The sequence below is a fragment of the Topomyia yanbarensis genome, chromosome 2 (assembly GCF_030247195.1).
Source record: "Topomyia yanbarensis strain Yona2022 chromosome 2, ASM3024719v1, whole genome shotgun sequence".
Classification (NCBI taxonomy): Eukaryota; Metazoa; Arthropoda; class Insecta; order Diptera; family Culicidae; genus Topomyia; species Topomyia yanbarensis.
Genome location: NC_080671.1, coordinates 310,658,975 through 310,677,698, shown reverse-complemented (window position 1 = coordinate 310,677,698; position 18,724 = coordinate 310,658,975). Strand labels below are relative to the sequence as shown.

At 40.1% G+C, this 18,724-nt stretch overlaps 1 protein-coding gene across 1 annotated transcript in view; it reads left to right on the top strand.

Annotated features, from left to right (window-relative positions):
• Positions 1-18,724, top strand: part of LOC131680526 (uncharacterized) — a 53,542-nt gene that overhangs the window by 14,923 nt on the left and 19,895 nt on the right. Inside the window, exons 3-4 of the mRNA XM_058961240.1 lie at positions 5,336-5,476; positions 12,973-13,066. Coding sequence (XP_058817223.1) covers positions 5,336-5,476; positions 12,973-13,066 — 235 coding nt within the window. The remainder of the gene's footprint in view (positions 1-5,335; positions 5,477-12,972; positions 13,067-18,724) is intronic.

The window sequence follows — 18,724 nt, the reverse complement described above, 5'->3', positions numbered from 1 at the left end:
TACATTGCAGAAATGTTATCGTTGATAACGACATTATTTTTCTTGAATGAAACGAAATGATTCGTTTATTTGAATATATGATGAACGATTTCGAAGGCAGTACTAATTCATTTCGTTTATCTTAGAAATTTTTTAGTCTTTATTAGCTTTTTGTTGTTTTCTGTCGATCTTTTGGGATCGATTTTTTTTTAATCTAACAAAATTGATGTGGCCAAATCTATTTTATTGTGATACGAAGAAATGGCCGCTTGATGGAGGAAAGTTTTCGTAAATTTTGCTTATTTAGTGTGCATTGCACGAATATTATCATCGATAACAACCTTGTTTTTGGTGAATGAAACGAAATGTTTCGTTTATTTTAATAAACGTTTATGTATATTACGAACGATTTCGTTGGTCGCACGAATTCACTTCGTTCATCTTAAAAAAGTTTTCGTATTTATTAGCATACCTTTTTTCATTCGATCTATTAGGATCGATGTTTAACAGAGGCAACAACGATTTTTTTACTAACTAGAAGGATCGATCTGGCAAAATCGATTTTATTTCAACCTGCTCACCTCTATTGAGGACTAGGAAGATTGTTGATCAACAATTATCTGACGTATAGCAACAATGACTCCATATTCTACCTCTATTGAAGCTCTTTTGACGTTGACGGTTTGACGAATGGTGCTCGTAAATATCATAAAGATATTCGTATATATCAGCGAACAATTCGTTTGCCGAACGAAGCTGTTTCGTAATAAGTTAACGAAAGTCGTTTCGTGGTTTTCACGAAAAACTCTTAATAAAAAATAAAAGTGTTTCAATTAGGGTTGCCACCCCTCCGGGTTTGACCCGGAGACTCCGGATTTCGGGAGCGATCTCCGGGCCTCCGGGTTTCACATCAATTTCTCCGGGTTTGGTGGGAAGAATATTTTCATTTTTTTGGAATTAATTCGATTCTTTACAAAATATTTAAAAAGTCTAAGTTAACTATTACTCTGTTTCAGTTTTTTTAGACTAACCTTCGTTTCAAGGTGGTGAAGATGAGTTCACCAAATATAGTAGTATTTCGCTATATGCTACAATTGAAATGTAGCATCCTACTAAGTCGCTCAAAATGAAGTAAAAAAGTCATTTTGGTGCAATTTTACTAAATCACATCACTGTTAGTGGTGTTTATCGACCGCTGCGCCAAGGTATGGAAGATTTAGCCAACTGACTAGGTCAACATCAAACGAGTTATTCTGGTGTTGTTGCTACTCCTGCAGCAACCCTTAACTGTGGGCTAGGGAGGTGAGTTTTGCCATTTTGTTGTGACCTCTGGTGATGAATAACCGACACCACATAGTGCTTCCCATATGATGCCGCAGCCTCTTTTGCTCTCCTTTTCCTGTTAGTTATGGAGGAGAGCAATGCTCGATCGACTTATCCTCCACAGCGAGAGTTGGTGCTTTTGTATTCTTGAAACTTAGTCGGGGAAGTGAAATACTACACCAGATTAAACCAACAAAACCGTTCATAAATGTGAAAAATTTACAGCTTTACTGTAACGTAGTAATAAAAAGCGATTAAAGTGCTCTAAAATGCCGAGCAATCGCTTTGATTCCAATTTCCGTCTAGTTCCACTCAAAATCTACCACCCCCCAGGTCAGTGAAAATCTCCGGGTCAAAGCCTCTCCAGAGGTGGCAACCCTAGTTTCAATAGAACTACGAACGATTCATTATATGTACGAAAAATTCGTATATATTATGAAAACTTTCTGTGCGAAACTAATTCCTAGCGATTTACGAATATATTCTATCAGTGAACGTTTGGACCAAGTTGTTTTTGTGTGTTTCTTTCCTCATTTCTGCTCCCATCTTCACTTCCATAGGATGCTTCCGGAGTGCTTGTTTCATAATGGCCTTGTACCTCTCAATTGGCCGCTGTCCCGGTAACTTCCTTAGCCTTTTATCACTCTAGACCATCTTTCGAGTAACGGCACGAGGCTTAATCCGGCCAGAACAGCGTAGGGCTAACGAGACACCTCAGAAGTGGAAGTTGATACCTTTGAAGTCATCTTTCAAGTACATTTCAAGTACGGTGGTCACCAACGGGGTGCTCCGTTTTTCACACGTACAAGTTGCCTGCCAAATCATGTATCATGAAATCATAAGAACTTCAGATCTGATTTTCGAGGCACTTATTTGTCAAATATCGGAATGCTGAGGCTTTTATTGACACAAGCAAAACATTGAAAGAAATCAGTTTTTTTGACATTTTTTAACATAAATTTTTGTGTTTGTGAAATATATCACATTTATATTTTGTTCGCGCAGAAATAATCATTCACTGTAACTATTCCTCATATTCCTTTGCTGTATAAAATACGGTAAGCGAACATTTTTCTTGGAAAATACTGCATGCAAACACTTCTTTACCCTTTTAAAAAGTTGCTCTTGAATCAAAATGATCTGATTGACTGTAGATGTTTTGTCTTCCATGCCGGTGAAACGTATAAAGTTTCATCGGAATCGAAGTCGGTCACGATTTTAATGATTTTCAGACGTGTCTTGGTGGAATTCCTCAGAATCAAAATGTGTAAACCATGGTGATTTCTAACTGAATTGTTCAAAAGAGTATTCCCTTGATTACGTTTATGTGAAATTTCTGCAGTGTTGGTGGGGATTAAAAAATGATTATACGCGGAAATCCTAACGGTCATATTTCAGTTTAACTTCGACAAATCGGTAAAAAACATAAAAGATAATCCAAAAACAAAATATTGTTTTTCGTCGACATGAGATTTCCCAGAGTCACTCACTACAATTGCAGACGAGACGAAAAAATGTCAGCGACTCGTGATTCTGATTGTGATATTAAGTATATAATTCAGATGTGGGGGCGTAGGGACTTTATGGTCGCGTTTATTTGTGCTCACTCGAGACCGCGTTGATAAGCTTATCAGTGATAGAGCGTTCGTTAAACTATAAGGGCGTTTTTGTGTAAGCAAAATTTTGGGCGTAGTTGCGCGTGGATGATAGTGATTGCCTATTCGTCTTTGTATCATCGCGAAAAGCTTGGGCGTCTGTAAGGTAACGTGTGCGCTCGCGTGGTCGTTTGCATGTAGCGCATCACTAAAGTTTGCGATCATGTTGTTGTGTTGTCCTATGGCTATGAGAGTCATTTTTTGATTGGTCCAAGTGAAGGCTTGAGTCTAGACTGCTAGGAGTGACCGATTACACGGTGCCAAAAAATGAACGTACTTTTAAAGTGATTTGTTAAAGGTTGTAGGTCTGGTAAAATACAACGAAAAACCACGTTTTATCAATTTAATATACTCTTTAAAACTTGATTTATGAAAAAAAAACTATTTTTCAGGATTTTCGGCATGAACAAATTTTCTATGCTGTCATTTTTCAACCGATTTTCAATTTTTAAGTGACCTTTCCAACGGTATGCTATGTTATGTTCTTTTGTTAAAAGTACTATGCAATTTTGGTATAACAATATGAAAGTATCCTTAGGATGTTTCACTAAAAATATGAAAATTGTTGAACATTTTATTAGAAAGCGTCTTTGTTTAATAGAAATTTAGAGGGAACATTCAATTCCGCATCCAACGACCTATTTATCAATATCAGTTGCAAAATTGTAGAGTTATTAATTTATTTTCAAATTAGAAACCTGCTCGCATGACTTTTAAAGGGTCGGTCTTATATAAAATTTTCAAAAAATATTTTTTTGCTCGATTACGTATATACAGAGCCGTAGCGTGACCTTCTCGCGCCCTTGGCGATGTCTTAGTTTTGCGCCCCTTTGGTGTTAACTTTGTCATTTTTTTAGTTCGACTTTCGAACAATGATTTTGTATGTACATGGAGTATTGTCAGAGAATATGCTGCGGTGAACATCCGCCAAAGAAGGACTTCAGATGTAAAGGTTTAAAGAATTTCACATAGACTTGTGAATACAACAATCCACCAACACAATCTCGAGGAGTAGGTGTTTCAGTTCGATAGCACCAAGTTCTTTCGTGAATTGGAAGGGTCAAAGTAATTCCCATGCCTTCGAATTCTTTAATTTAGAACCTGACTCAGTTTCTCTTGGAGCAAAAACTGCATTAGTTTTGCAACCCTTTGATGTTTACATTCTCTTCTTCTTCAGTGTTCAGTTCATTTGGAAGTGGCACGTTCTCTTGACATATTTCATGATTTATCCTCACAACAATCAAAAAGCCGGTCATGATTTCAGCGCCCCTCTGAGGCTGGCGCCCTTGGCGGGGGCCAACCTGGCCAACCGCACGCTACGGCTCTGCGTAAACATTAAAAAGTATGTGTGTGAACTTTGACTTTGAAATTGGCAAAAACTAACGGAAGATATATTTATAGAATCCTATAGTGCGAAATAATACCTCACTAACCCCTTAAGAGTTCATGGGAACAAGATTCTAATTTTGAAAAAAAAAAATAAAAAGTGACATTTTTCAGCCAATTTTAATGAAAAACAGGTCGTTGGATACGAAATTGAATGTTCCCTCTAATTTTTTATTGAAACAAAGACGATTCGTTAGAAGAATGTTGAGCAATTTTCATAATTTTCATGGAAAAATCAAAAAATAATGGTAGTTTTCATATTGTTTTTCAAAAATCGCTAATGTTTTTTGGCACAGATAGATTCGAAAAATCGTTTCTTTTTGCTATAAATCAAGATTTTGAGGGTATACAACATTTTCATACATTATTTTGTGTTCCATTTGATGCGATCTACAACACATACTAGATCACTTGAAAAGTACAAAAACACTGTAGCACCGTGTTAATGATCGCGCGAGCAATGGTTTAATGGTTGAGACCACGTTGGTAAATATATAAGTTCTAAAACGTTCACTTAATTACCGGGGTGTTTTAATGTTAGCGAGATCGCAAGTGTAAGTATGTTTGAATAATTTTATGTTCCCGTTTGGTGGGGTGGGGGAGGGTGATTTCAGTGAAATTTTATGATAATCACTTTACTTTTGTTAGTGGAAGATATAGAGTTTAACTATCGTCGAAAACATGTCATACTTTTAAATGTTCTTTGCCAAAGACACCTTTTTACTGAGCGGTGATGACGGTTTCTCTACCCCTTTCCTAAACTCGCAGCTACATTTAATTTTTACAAACGATGAAAACGACCCACCTTTGCTGATTAACCGATAAATGTCCTGTATCGTACAAACTGGAGACTATAAAGATTTCTGTCATCAGAGGCGGTTTAATTTGTAAATGTCTTGCGTTAAATTTAGCTTTTAAACTAGCTATCTCATTTTCCATAAACACATTTCGTCCTCTTTATAAGTGTTATTAATCTAACATTTCTTCAACAGCGTTCATCCAACGGCCAGTACTATTATTTCAACCTGATTGGAATAGTTTCGTACGGTTATGAGTGTGCAAAGGCCGGATTCCCAGGTGTCTACGTGAAGGTCAGTCCTTACATTCCGTGGATTGAATCAAAGCTGAATCTGTGATGATGACGGCACCACCTAGCGCAGTTTTTGTCAATGACAGTGAACTGAACGGTGTGAGTAATCAAGTCACCACGAGTCGAGAATCAATAACACTAAGGACAGTGACCTTCAAAAATGTCAACAGCGACGTTGCATAGCTTAGTTCTGAATGTGTTTTCTGACGGATATGAATAAAGTAATCTATTCCTTCTGCAGCAGCGTGTGACTAAGATCGGTAAAGTGGTAATAATTCGCAACCATGCAGCACGTTTAGATATTAGTATTCTGAAATCGTTTGTAAATAAATGCACCGATGCTTGATTGTAATCATGCAGATTGACTAGCACACATTTTGGATCTATGAAAAAATAAATGTTTCCAAATTCACGTAAACAGATTGCATTACTATAGTTACTCTTATTCTAAGATGACAATATGTGATATAGCACTCAGGACCGTCTCTATCCGATCATAAATATATATTTTTCGATCATTTTGATGTCACCTTCAATGTGGTGACATATCGTAATCCTAAATCTACAAACTGGGACCTCTTTTTGGAAAACTTGGCGACTAAATTTCATGGATATTTTCCAACAATTAGTCAACTAGACGACTTAGATGACGTCGTGGATACGACAAACTCATTCATATTAGCGTCCTACGAAGAAGCTTGTCCACTTCGTACTGTTAAATCGACTAGGGGAACCCCTTGGTGGAGGGCTGAGCTTGAAAGAATGAAGAAAGTTATGAGAAGAGCTTGGAACCGGCGTCAGCGTGATGACTCCAGGGCTTTCAGGTCAGCTCGTAGTGCATATAAGAAATGTCTTAGATCTGCAGAACGGGTTGGCTGGCAAAGCCTATGCACTAATGTCTCTAGTCTGAACGAGGCTAGCAGATTAAATAAAATTCTCTCCAAATCGAATGATTTTCAGATGAACTCCTTGAAAACCAGAGATGGTGTTTATGTGACGGACGAAAAAGATGTTCTTAATTGTCTCTTCGACACACACTTTCCAGGTTGTATCGATCCGGAGTTGAACAATGTTCACAGATCTCATTCTGGTGATTCGGACTCGTGGGCGTTAGCACGCACATTGGTTTCCACTGAATCGGTCAAGTGGGCAGTTGACAGCTTTGCTCCATACAAATCACCCGGAAAAGATGGAATACTTCCTAGCACGGGATTGCAAAAGGGATTTGATATTCTTAAACATGTCTTGAAAAAGATTTTGCTTTCCAGTCTTGCTACCGGGTATATCCCGAAAGCATGGCGAGAAATAACTGTTAGATTTATTCCCAAAGGGGGGCGCTCAAGCTATGAAGAAGCCAAGAGTTTTAGGCCTATCAGCTTAAGTTCTTTTCTTCTGAAAGCTTTGGAACGGATAATCGATCATCACATCAGGAACGTTAGTTTAGTTGAATATCCACTGCACAAAATGCAACATGCATATCAGTGTGGGAAATCTACGATCACTCTGCTTCACGATGTTGTTTACAACATTGAGAAAGCCTTCTCGCTCAAGCAATCTAGCTTGGGTGTATTCCTAGATATTGAGGGTGCTTTTGACAATGTGTCCTTCCAGTCTATTCTGGAAGCGACGCGCGGTCATGGGATACCTGCATGTATCTCAGGTTGGATAAACGCAATGCTTAGTAACCGCATACTTTGCTCGTCACTGCGACAGGCTGAGATACGGAAGTTGAGTATTTGCGGTTGTCCTCAGGGCGGCGTTCTGTCACCTTTGTTATGGAACTTAGTAGCTGACGGCTTGTTGAAGAAACTCAATGAGCTTGGATTTCCAACCTACGGGTTTGCTGACGATTACCAAATACTAATTACTGGATTTTGCATCGGAACAATCTTTGACTTAATGCAACAGGCATTAAGAGCTGTCGAACAGTGGTGTCGACAAGTTAAATTATCAGTTAACCCAAGCAAAACTTCAATGGTTTTTTTCACGAAGAAGCGAATAACAACCGGGGTTCGTCCCTTGCAGTTCTTTGATTCTGAGCTACTGTGTGCAGATCAAGTCAAATACGTTGGAGTCATATTGGATTCCAAACTGAATTGGTCTGCTCACATTGAGTTCAGAGTCAAGAAAGCGTGCATGGCCTTCGGGCAGTGCAGACGAACTTTTGGAAAGACCTGGGGTCTCAAACCTAAATACATCTATTGGATTTACATGACAATTGTACGTCCAATACTGTCATACGGATGCCTTGTGTGGTGGCAGAGGGGAGACGTGGTGACAGCCCAGTCAAAGCTGAACCATCTGCAAAGAATGGCGCTCATGGCGTTGACTGGTGCTTTCACCACGACTCCGACTGCTGCTCTTGAGGCACTTCTAAATATCAAACCATTACACATACACTTAAAACAAGAAGCACTATCATGTGCATACAGACTGCAGGTTACTGGGCTTTGGAACAGTAATCATGTTGATCTTGCTACCAGTCATACACGATTGTGGTCACAAATGGTTACATGGGGTGAAGATATTCTTGCTCCCAGCGATATTACACTCACTTGTAGTTTTCCTTACAGGACATTCCATGTGAAGATTCCCTCTCGAGAGGAGTGGTTGTCTGGCTTTAGGGAAAGACAACAACAAACGCAAGTGGTTTGTTATACTGACGGTTCTCTGATGGAGGGACGTGCCGGTGCTGGTGTCTACTGTCGTGAAATGAGATTGGAACAATCTCACTCACTAGGTAGATACTGTACTGTATTCCAAGCAGAAATCTTTGCGATTATGTGCGGGGTGCAATCGGCCCTTCAACTGAGTTTGTCCGGCAGAGTTATAAACTTCTGCTCCGATAGTCAGGCTGCAATCAAGGCCCTTAGCTCAGGCAAATCCCGGTCTAAGCAAGTGATCGCGTGCCGAACCCAAATCGAACAACTAAGCATTGTCAATACTATCTACCTTGTCTGGGTCCCCGGACATTGCGGTATTACTGGAAATGAATGGGCTGACGAACTGGCCAGGGCAGGTTCAGCGATTGACTTCGTTGGTCCTGAGCCCGCGCTGCCAATTTCGACAAGTTGGATAAGGGAAAAAATACGGTCCTGGGCTTCGTCCGAGCACCGAAATTATTGGAGAAATCTACAAACGTGTCGCCAAACAAAGGCGTTTCTAGAACAACCATGCCCAGTGGTTTCGAAAAATCTCTTACATTTTTCGAAGCTCCACTGCGGCATGCTGACCAGGGCTTTAACCGGCCACTGCAAACTCAATTATCACATGGCAACTATTCAGCGCGCTGAGTCTTTTTCATGTGATCTTTGTGAATCCGACTACGGAACCTCATATCATCTGATATGCAACTGTCCAGCGGTAGCGCAATTGCGATTTCGAGTCTTCAGCCGTCCTTATATAGACGAAACCATGTTTGGTCGACTGAAACTCAGAGACATACTAAAGTTTCTTATCCAATGTGGTAAAGAGCTTTAGGCTTATTCGCAGGCAAGTTGAACTACTTGTGAGTTTAACTTACCTGTTGTTTATTTTTGTTTTGTGCTGTTATTTTTCCCTCCCTTCCAATTCTAATTCCCCACACCTCCTTGTCCTTTCCTTCCGCTCAGGAAATGATGAAAACACACGGCAAGGCACAAATCCCCGACTACGTCCGGGGAACGTGCCATTTGAGCCAATATATTCTGATTCCTGATTCCACCACGAGTCGAGAATCAATAACACTAAGGACAGTGACCTTCAAAAATGTCAACAGCGACGTTGCATAGCTTAGTTCTGAATGTGTTTTCTGACGGATATGAATAAAGTAATCTATTCCTTCTGCAGCAGCGTGTGACTAAGATCGGTAAAGTGGTAATAATTCGCAACCATGCAGCACGTTTAGATATTAGTATTCTGAAATCGTTTGTAAATAAATGCACCGATGCTTGATTGTAATCATGCAGATTGACTAGCACACATTTTGGATCTATGAAAAAATAAATGTTTCCAAATTCACGTAAACAGATTGCATTACTATAGTTACTCTTATTCTAAGATGACAATATGTGATATAGCACTCAGGATTATGCTCTTATAGCGAATAGTGTGGGTGTGATAGCTACTCAAAAAATAATGGAAATAGATCGCTTCTGAATGAAACCGTTGAATTATTATAGCTATTTATCCATGTGGAATTCGAATGTGTGTTTCTTTGGTATCAAGTGTGTCTCAAAAAGCACAAAATCTCTCTTCATCAACTTTAGAGTTGATAAATACGATAGTGTATGTTTAGTTTAGTATGGATAGTTGGCGGGGTGCAACATGAGCAAAATGTGTACATCAGAGGGTTAAGTTGTAGTCATTTAAGTCGTATATCAGTATATCTGAACCTGCCACTTCACCAAGCAAGCGAATGAGACATTCAATAATTACTGGATATTCAAATGAATGCAAATACTATGCTCAACAACCTGAACTGCAGTTCGAAGTCGGGATGCAGTGGCAGTGATCGTGTTTAATAAATCACGCCTTTATGAATATTTACATAGTTCGGCGTTAATCGATGTATGTAAGCTCCATCACTGTTTGTTGATTGATTTACGTTGCTCGCCGAGGTACTTCTAAACTAATACAGTTATTCGTTCACTCGTAGTCAGATGCATGTACAATGTTGCGGTTTGTTCATTTACGAACAAACAAAACATATTAATCTTTATTTATGTTTCTTAAAAATCTTCGTGAGCCACAGTATACGTTTAATAATGTAATTATTAATCAATTAATTAATTATTTAATTTATAATACATTTATTTTTCAATCTTATTTTTTATTTGTTTGATTGTTTATTTGTTTATGTATATATGTTTGTTTATTATTTTATATCCATTGAAATTAGAGTCTAAAGCGATACAAAGAGTTGAAAAAGGCCCGATTACAAATTGGTAATATTTCACAATTTTCCTACTTTATTCGAGAAAACAACGAGAAGAGTTACTGTCATTAAACCTAGAACGGTTTTGTGGGGTATATTTGTACCCCAGGGCTATTTGCAATTCCTGTTATTCCGTTACGGCTTATTTTGACTGCAAGCAAGGGACCATCCATAAATGACGCAGCATTTTTTAATGATTTTCAACATCTCCTCCCCCATTGTAGCATTTCGTCATAAACCTCTAAATACCCCCTGGTAATTACGTAGCTTGACGGTAACCCTGGCCCCCCTTGTCACGTAAAAATTTAAAAAAAATAAAAAAACGATGTTAGATGAAACGGGTAAGATTCTCGTGACATCAGGTCAACCCCTATTCCCCTTTAAAAAAGCTACGTAGCATGGCATAACCCCCTTACCCTCCTGTCGTCACACATCATCACAAAATACAAAACTCTCCCTCCCCCTTATAACTCTACGTCATTTATGGATGGTCCTCAATCTTTATCCTAAATCAATTTGATTATTAAACTTCCATTAAAGCAGGTGCAACCTATTTGTTTCACCTGACCAACTTAAGAGTTCCTGCTTAAAGTTTGTCTGGGGTACAAATGTACCCCACAATACCGTTTATTATGTTTTGTCATCTTTAGTGTTTTGTCATGTGTACATAATTCGGAAAATAAAGGACTTCGACAAGGACCTTTTTGTGAAAGCACTTCGTGCTGACAGCTTCGCTCCAATTTCGATTGTTGATGAGCTGTCGGAAATATTAGCGAGGATGTGTGACGTATCAGTGCCGAGGAACTGCCGGCGTTCGGCATATTGGTTGAACGATAGCCTCAGCATCCTTCGTGCTGCCTGCCTGAAAGCCAGAAGACGCGTTCAGAGAGCATGATCTGATCCAGTCATAGAAAGGTATAAGGTGACATACCGGGCGGCTAGGACCGCTTTTTAACGCGAAATAGTGCTTAATAAGTTCATCTGCTACAACGACCTGTGCAGAGAAGCAGACGCTAATCCCTGGGGCAACGCTTACCGTATCGTAATGGCTAAGACTAAGGGTTCAACGACGCCAGTTGAAAAGTGCACTGACAAATTGAAAATTATCGTGGAGGGTCTTTTCCCGAAGCACGACCCAACCGCATGGCCACCTACACCGTACGTTGATGTAGGCGGTAGTTCTACTGAAATGCCTGGACGATGGCTACTTTTCGGACAGATGGAAGATCCAGAAGCTGGTGTTGCTACCAAAACCAGGGAAGCCACTAGGAGATCCAGCATCCTCCCACGAAGTAATACCTTGACGTAGTTCCGTGGGGAAGAAGGGCGTATGGTTGTATGTATATGATTTATGGACTCCCAAACGGCTTGATCGATTATCGTAAAAATTTATACATAGTAGGCATTTGTTGTGGAGCGTATTTATGTCATATTGGTTGGGGACTATCTGCCCGCCAGCTGGCTCTTGAGAACAAATTGTATTTTTCTCCTATTTTTTTGAAAGTCACAGCAACGGGTATTATCTAGTATGATATATATTTTTTTGTTTCAAGTGTTTCTGCGTCGACACGCACCTCATCAAGTTCGTGGATGACGAGCCATTGTGTTTGTGCTCAAAGGATGTAATAGACATTTCCACAAATATGTTCAACAAAACCAGCTATGCAATCGTAGTTTGGAGAAATGAGAAGGGCACAATTGCACTACTAGGTGGATAAACACAGGTATTTTATTATGTTTTTTGCTCGAAATTAAAAGGTTTAAACTTTATTTTCCTCCTCGACATCACTGTGTGCCGTGATCAGTGGCGGATCCAGGGGGAGGGTCCTGGGGGTCCGGACCCCCTCCGACATTTTTTAACCTTTTGCGAAATTTTAAATTAGTTTTAATTTTAAACTAGTTTCAAACATAAAATCATTTGAAACCAAATTTTACCACCAAAACTGATTTTCATTGAATGAGCTTTTGACGTGTAATTTATTGTACAATGTTCATTCCAAAATCAAAATTTCGGACCCCTCCCGAAATTTTTTTCTGGATCCGCTTCTGGCCGTGATACGTAAAACTCTCCCATTTACGATGTATATGGGCCTGCGTTGTTCGTATTTTTCTGTCAGCATGATGCAACCATTTTCTCGTGACCGATATTAATTTTCAAATTTATATCCAGGCCAAAAATCAAAACTAAAACCAAAATTCTGTACTAGCTGCCACGAAGCATGGTGATATGCTACGTATTTCATCTTGACAAATACTGTTACTTTTTACTAATCCCAGTCCAACCATCTGTCCATCTATACTGTGATCATCATCCGTGAACTTAACCGGTTGTACACCCGAAAGTTTGTTTTGTGCGGTAGCCTCCGACCACCTACAGCCGTCTAGCACTTGCTAATTACTGAACTTGGCGACGATAGTGCGGCCCGCGAATGTGTTGGTGGGAAGCGTGTAGTTTGCCATTCGCGATTCGTTTATATAGATTTGCTTAAAATTGTTAGTGGTCGAACGGGTTTAATTTAGTTTCGATGCGGCTACCGATCACGCTAGAACGTTCGGGTTTTGATGTGATAGGAAAATAATGTGATATCAGATCAGGTCTTTAAAGTTTATGTTATACAGGTTAATACAAAAAAACAAAAGTAAGAAGATTGCCCATCATGTGGTTCCTGGAGTTGGTGATTTTTTCCGCACTAATTGTGAGCAGTGTACATCCGCAAGGTATTATCGTTTAGGATTATCAGTGAAAGAATCGCAACAGTGATACCGAAACCTTAAGAACGAAATAGTTACTGTAAAAGTGCATCAAACTGAATTAGCCTTGTTGTAAAGTTTGCATAATTTCATTATTTCAGTTGTGAAGGGAAAGATGAGCTAGTTATAATATTTCGTCGAACAAACTTTTCATGGAATGTCTGGTGCATTGTATTTAAAATAATAGCGCTAAAATCAACAGGATATCAGCATATCCGTGTCCCAATTCAAAAAAAAAAAAAAAATATACATCTTCTCCAATATCAGGACACCATAAAGCAGACTACTCACCTCATCACTGTGCGACTGCGCGAGGCAAGATCATTGAAAATCCTTGAAACGGCAAGGTCTAAAATCTCGATTTGGCTTTCGTTTAGTGGCAAACAACTTCGTTAATTACATATCTGCTGTGGTATGCGTAGTTATGTCAACTGGGTTAGTAGATATTCTTCCCGTTCGCCAAAAGCCGGTTCGTTTCTTTATCACGACTGGTTGATGTCTTTCGTCTGTTCTATACATATGTTTTATATGTATCGTCATCGTGGGGCATCCGTACTCGTGTTCGTCATTAACGTGTCTGGTACGCATTTCCCAAAACAGTCGCGGTTGTGCTTGATCTGTTTTGCTTGCGATGGTCGTAAACAAACGAATTTGATCATTAAAGTTTGGATTTCCTGTAATACTTATTGTCTCTTATGCACGGATATTTGTGGCTACTTAATTTAAAGACTCTATTCACGATTGAGAAATTAAATCACATACTTTTAGCAGCATTTTATTATTCAGGCGAAATCTTGGCGGGAATAATATTTGTATTTTTTCAATCTCCGAGTCAATGTAATTTGCTTACAATTTTTGAGATGTTGGAACCTATTCACACTTTCACCATCCATAAACTCACTTGAGTCTCTGTTCCTTCACTTGCCGCCCAGTAAGTCCATCCGGAAAATAAACCGGAATCGGTTGGGTCACTGGAGCCGGTCACTGGAGCCAGCCGGAATTCCGGCTGGACATACTGGACGGAAGTTACTTTAGGTAATGTGACTGCTGGGTGACCGTCCCAGGACACCCGAATGACTAATGGCATTTTGAAAGCTCCACACGAAAAATGTAAAGTGACTTCGAATCATCTGTCACTAACCCGGATATTCCAGAAGAGCATCGTTTTGATCATGAACAAGCGTAATAGGTTGAACCCACGTGTAGGTAAAAGAGTGAGAACCACTATGGTGAAGGATGATAAGAGGGTAGGGTCAAGAGGAGATGGAAAATCAGAAAACGTTATCTTTTATACATAAAATAGAAATGTACGGTATGATTATAATTATTTGCTGAAGTAGAATTATTCAAACGCTTAAATGGGGGGACCCGTTGCCAAACTTTCGGCAGGAATAAGACCCGAGGTTTTGAACTTGAATAAGTTTCGTTTTATTGAATGGTATAAGTAGATCCGCTAGCTGATCGGAAATATGCACAATTGTGTAACTAATTAAATAGAATATACGATTACTACAACTAACGAAAAAAAGATTTTATGAAAGCAGTCATTAACTGCGTTCTGATTGGTAGTCTACTGTTCGACTGGCGACCAAACTTTTATTGCATAAGCGTTCGTCTCAGGCTAACGAAATTTTTGTTTGGTAATCATTAACCCTCTGCTGTCCATCCCCGTCTTTTGGCGGAGTTCATTAGAATCGCTATAAAATGGACCATACACGATTTTGTGCTGTCAACCCCACTGAAACCTCATCAAAACATTCCCACCTGTCATACGAATAAATTATCTGCTTGTTGAAATCATTATATAAAATAATAAGTTGAAAATTTGAGGGAAACTATTCAATTGAAAAATTATCACACATATTAAAGTTTTCAAAAATTAAAAATTATTGGTAAGTTACATTACAGCAGTTCTTTGCCGTAGAATTGAAATGTGGTCGTGCACTAACTTGTAATTACACTTATGAGCTAAAGAAATCACCTGACCAAAAGACGGTTTTGGGTAGCTGAGCGAAAAAATTGCGGCTTCGAAGTACTTATCATTTTAAAATTAAGGTGTTCATGTGGCTCTAGTTCTTTCAATTTTTGACCGATTTCAATAAAACCACTTGCAAATGACCGGGAAATTATTCAAGATTTATTGACTATACTTGTTGGTCGGGTCAGAAAACCGGTTCTGGCTTTACAAAGAAATTGGTGGAGTCTGTTAGAGGGCCATGTGAGCCATATTCAATACTCATATAATTTTTAGCTCGAAGTGCGCTTTAGCATAACCAAAGTATTAATAAAAATCATAAATGTCGACCTTCTGAATTATTTTGGGGATATATTAGCTAGTTTTGGGCAACCTAGAAATGATCCCTGGTTTCGCGGTTCAGAGGGTATGTGTGGAACTTATCTAGAAATGACTTGTAGTCATCAGTAGCATCGTAGCAATAGCCTTGTAGTTGTCATGTATATTAAGAATCGGCTGTGAAGTCTGTTGAAACTGAAAGTCAAGTTCCAAAACGGAATGATAGTGTCAAAGCTTTTAGATACGGTTCCAGGAGGCATTGTAAAGGACATTCACATAATATCGAACACCATGTCAAAGTTCATAGTCATTCGTATAAAATAAATGATAGTACTCTAGATTCCATTCCTGGTGCATTCGTGATTTTTTCGAATATGCTCAGACCGATTCCATAAAACATTGTAGAGGAAACATCCAAGAAGCACAACTGGTATAAAATATTTGCACTTAAATATTACTGTAATGTCAAATTACACTAAATCGATGATCAATGAATAATAAGCATTTTAAATTATCCGAATACTTACGGAAACTTTCCAACCGAACCCGGAAATTGCGGGTTCTTCAGACCGCCTGTTTGTGGGAATATTACTGTCATCCCGAGCAAATTCTGATGGGTTCAAAAATAGAAATACCATGAATCTGGCCCGTGCCAAATTTCAAAACCATCAAAACACCGTAAAATGGACTCGAAAACTCATGAATAAATCCGAATATGGTTTATATATGGGATCTTCCGGATCATGCTATTGGTATTTTCATGGGTTGAACCCATTTCAAACACTAACAAAACACCATGGGGGGGGGGGAGGGGGGTGAATTTGGACCATGATCACGGGGGAATTATTTTCGTTTGCTCGGGATGTGCCAGATAAAATTAAATCAATGCGACGATCAATGAACAATGCAGTTACATTTGTAGTCAGCTACGTTTTGTGTGAACACAGTAAGACTGATTGCGGGAATTCTAGAATCCGGTTAAACGAGCCAACAATCGTTGATTAATATTCCTGATTGATCATTATCTTTCCATTTCCAACCGAGTATATCTGTCGATTAAAACACCAGATAAGATTAACTTGGTGCCTATCGCGATCCTATAGGAAAACATACTGGAAATCGGAAACTGAGGCCACAGACATCCATAGGTGTGTGCACAAAAACTGGACATGTTTCCGTGATGTTCATCCCAGAAGAAACGCATCTCAAACGTTTTCGAGAGAATAAAATATTTTAAAGTTTTTTTGATCCAGCTGCCAAACCCCGCCTTTTGGCGAGTTACATGTTTTGAGGTTTAACTGAAAAACCCGTAACTTTCGTAAGTCGGCAATATATTTTACGGTTTTCGCATAATAAAAACACACAAGAAAAAAAATCAGTTTACGAATTCGTGAACTGAACGATTTATGAAAATCGTGACCAAGAAATTGTGAATAATAAACATGTAAACATTTGCGATAAACTAAATATGGCCATAGATTCTGAACTTGCGGATTATAACTCAAAAACGGAACAGCAGATCAAATCTCGTCCAAAGAATTTTTTCAACTACGTCAAAACTAAATTAAAATCAGACAATTTCCCATCAAAAATGCACTTGGATGACAACGTACATGATGGTTCGGAAGAGATCTGCAACCTATTTGCAACATTCGTCAAAGAAATATATACGACTTTTTCTGAACAAGACCGTGATCGCGATTATTTCACAGTTCTTCCCGATTTTCCTATAAATATTAGTGTCAATCATGTCATAGTGGAAGACATTTTCAATGCTCTAAACCATTTTTTTTACAATGGAGAAGACCTTTACGTCCTAGCCCAGTACACGTGCTATTGGTAGGGTCCAATCTACCACACGGGGTGCACTGGGGGCATGTCGGGCTCGAATGGTGACGCTGCCATTAATACCGACTAAACTCCATTGGGCTCCGCCATCATTCCTCCCAGGAACTACCTCTCGGTATTACTTCTGGGGGGATGGCTGTACTAAATGTACTCATTCACTCTCACTCACGCGTTCATACGTCCTGTATGAGGCTTACTTGGGTGCTCTCTCAATCGCACTTTGATTCACTCTCAAACACTCCCACATGAGGCTGACTTTTGTGCTCACCTTTTTCGTTCCTTGCGAGGCTGACTTGTGTGCTCACCTTACTCATTCCTTGCTAGGCTTACTTTTGTGCTCGCCCCACCCATACCATGTGAGGCTGTTTTGGGTGCTCACCCTATCACCTGATTCACTCTCGATCGTGCCACTCTATTGTACCTCTGTCACTCCCCCTGGCATCCCATGTGGGACATTTTTCTTATGCCCCACTTCTGACATACCATGCGAGGCTGACTTGTGTGCTCACCTTTTTCATTCTTTGCTAGGCTGACTTTTGTGCTAGCCTCTACCATACCATGTGAGGCTGACTTTTGTGCTCACCCTTAACATGCCGTGTGAGACTGACTTGGATGCTCACCCTTTCACTCCTCTGCCACGCCATGAGGCATCGATAGCTAAGTCCCAACATACTACGCTACGACCCTCCCGTCTTGGCATGAGGCAGTCCATTTATACGCCTATACACTCACTCTTCTGTCTTGCTTCGGGGTGGCTGGGTTTACCCCTTACGCGGTTGCCAGTCGCTGCGCCAAACCTGCCTCGGCATGAACAGACCATTCACTCCCTTTTTTGCGCTTGGCCTTTTTCGCTCCAGCTAACTAGTTAGCCGTGCCCGTCGTCTGTTGCTCGGTTCGCCAGATTACCTGTAGCCTACTGGCAATCTGGATGGTAGCAGCCGAGACTGCGTTCCACTTCTCCACCGATTGACACATCCGCTGAATAAGGGTATCAGGGGTTGTGTCCCAGCCACAGACGTCAAGCATTGCTCTTCTTTCGACGTCGAACCGATGACATACGAACAGTATGTGTTCGGCAGTTTCGTCTACACCTGGGCAGTCCGGGCAGACTGGGACCTCCGCGTGCCCGAACCTGTGAAGGTACTGTCGGAAACAGCCATGGCCTGACAGGAATTGTGTCAGGTGGAAGTGAACTTCCCTATGGGGTCTTCCCACCCAGCTCGATATGCTAGGTATCAGCCGGTGGGTCCACCTACCTTTCGAGGAGTTGTCCCACTCACGCTGCCATCTGGCGACCGAGGCCACCCTGGTGCGCTCGCGGGCTCCCCTATTTCCACGTAGCTCAAAGCACTCCTCATCTTCCCGAATGACCAGCCCGACTGGCATCATGCTCGCTATCACGCAGGATGCATCGTGTGATACCGTGCGGTAGGCAGATATCACTCTGAGGCACATCACGCGGTAGGTGCTCTCCAGTTTCTGTA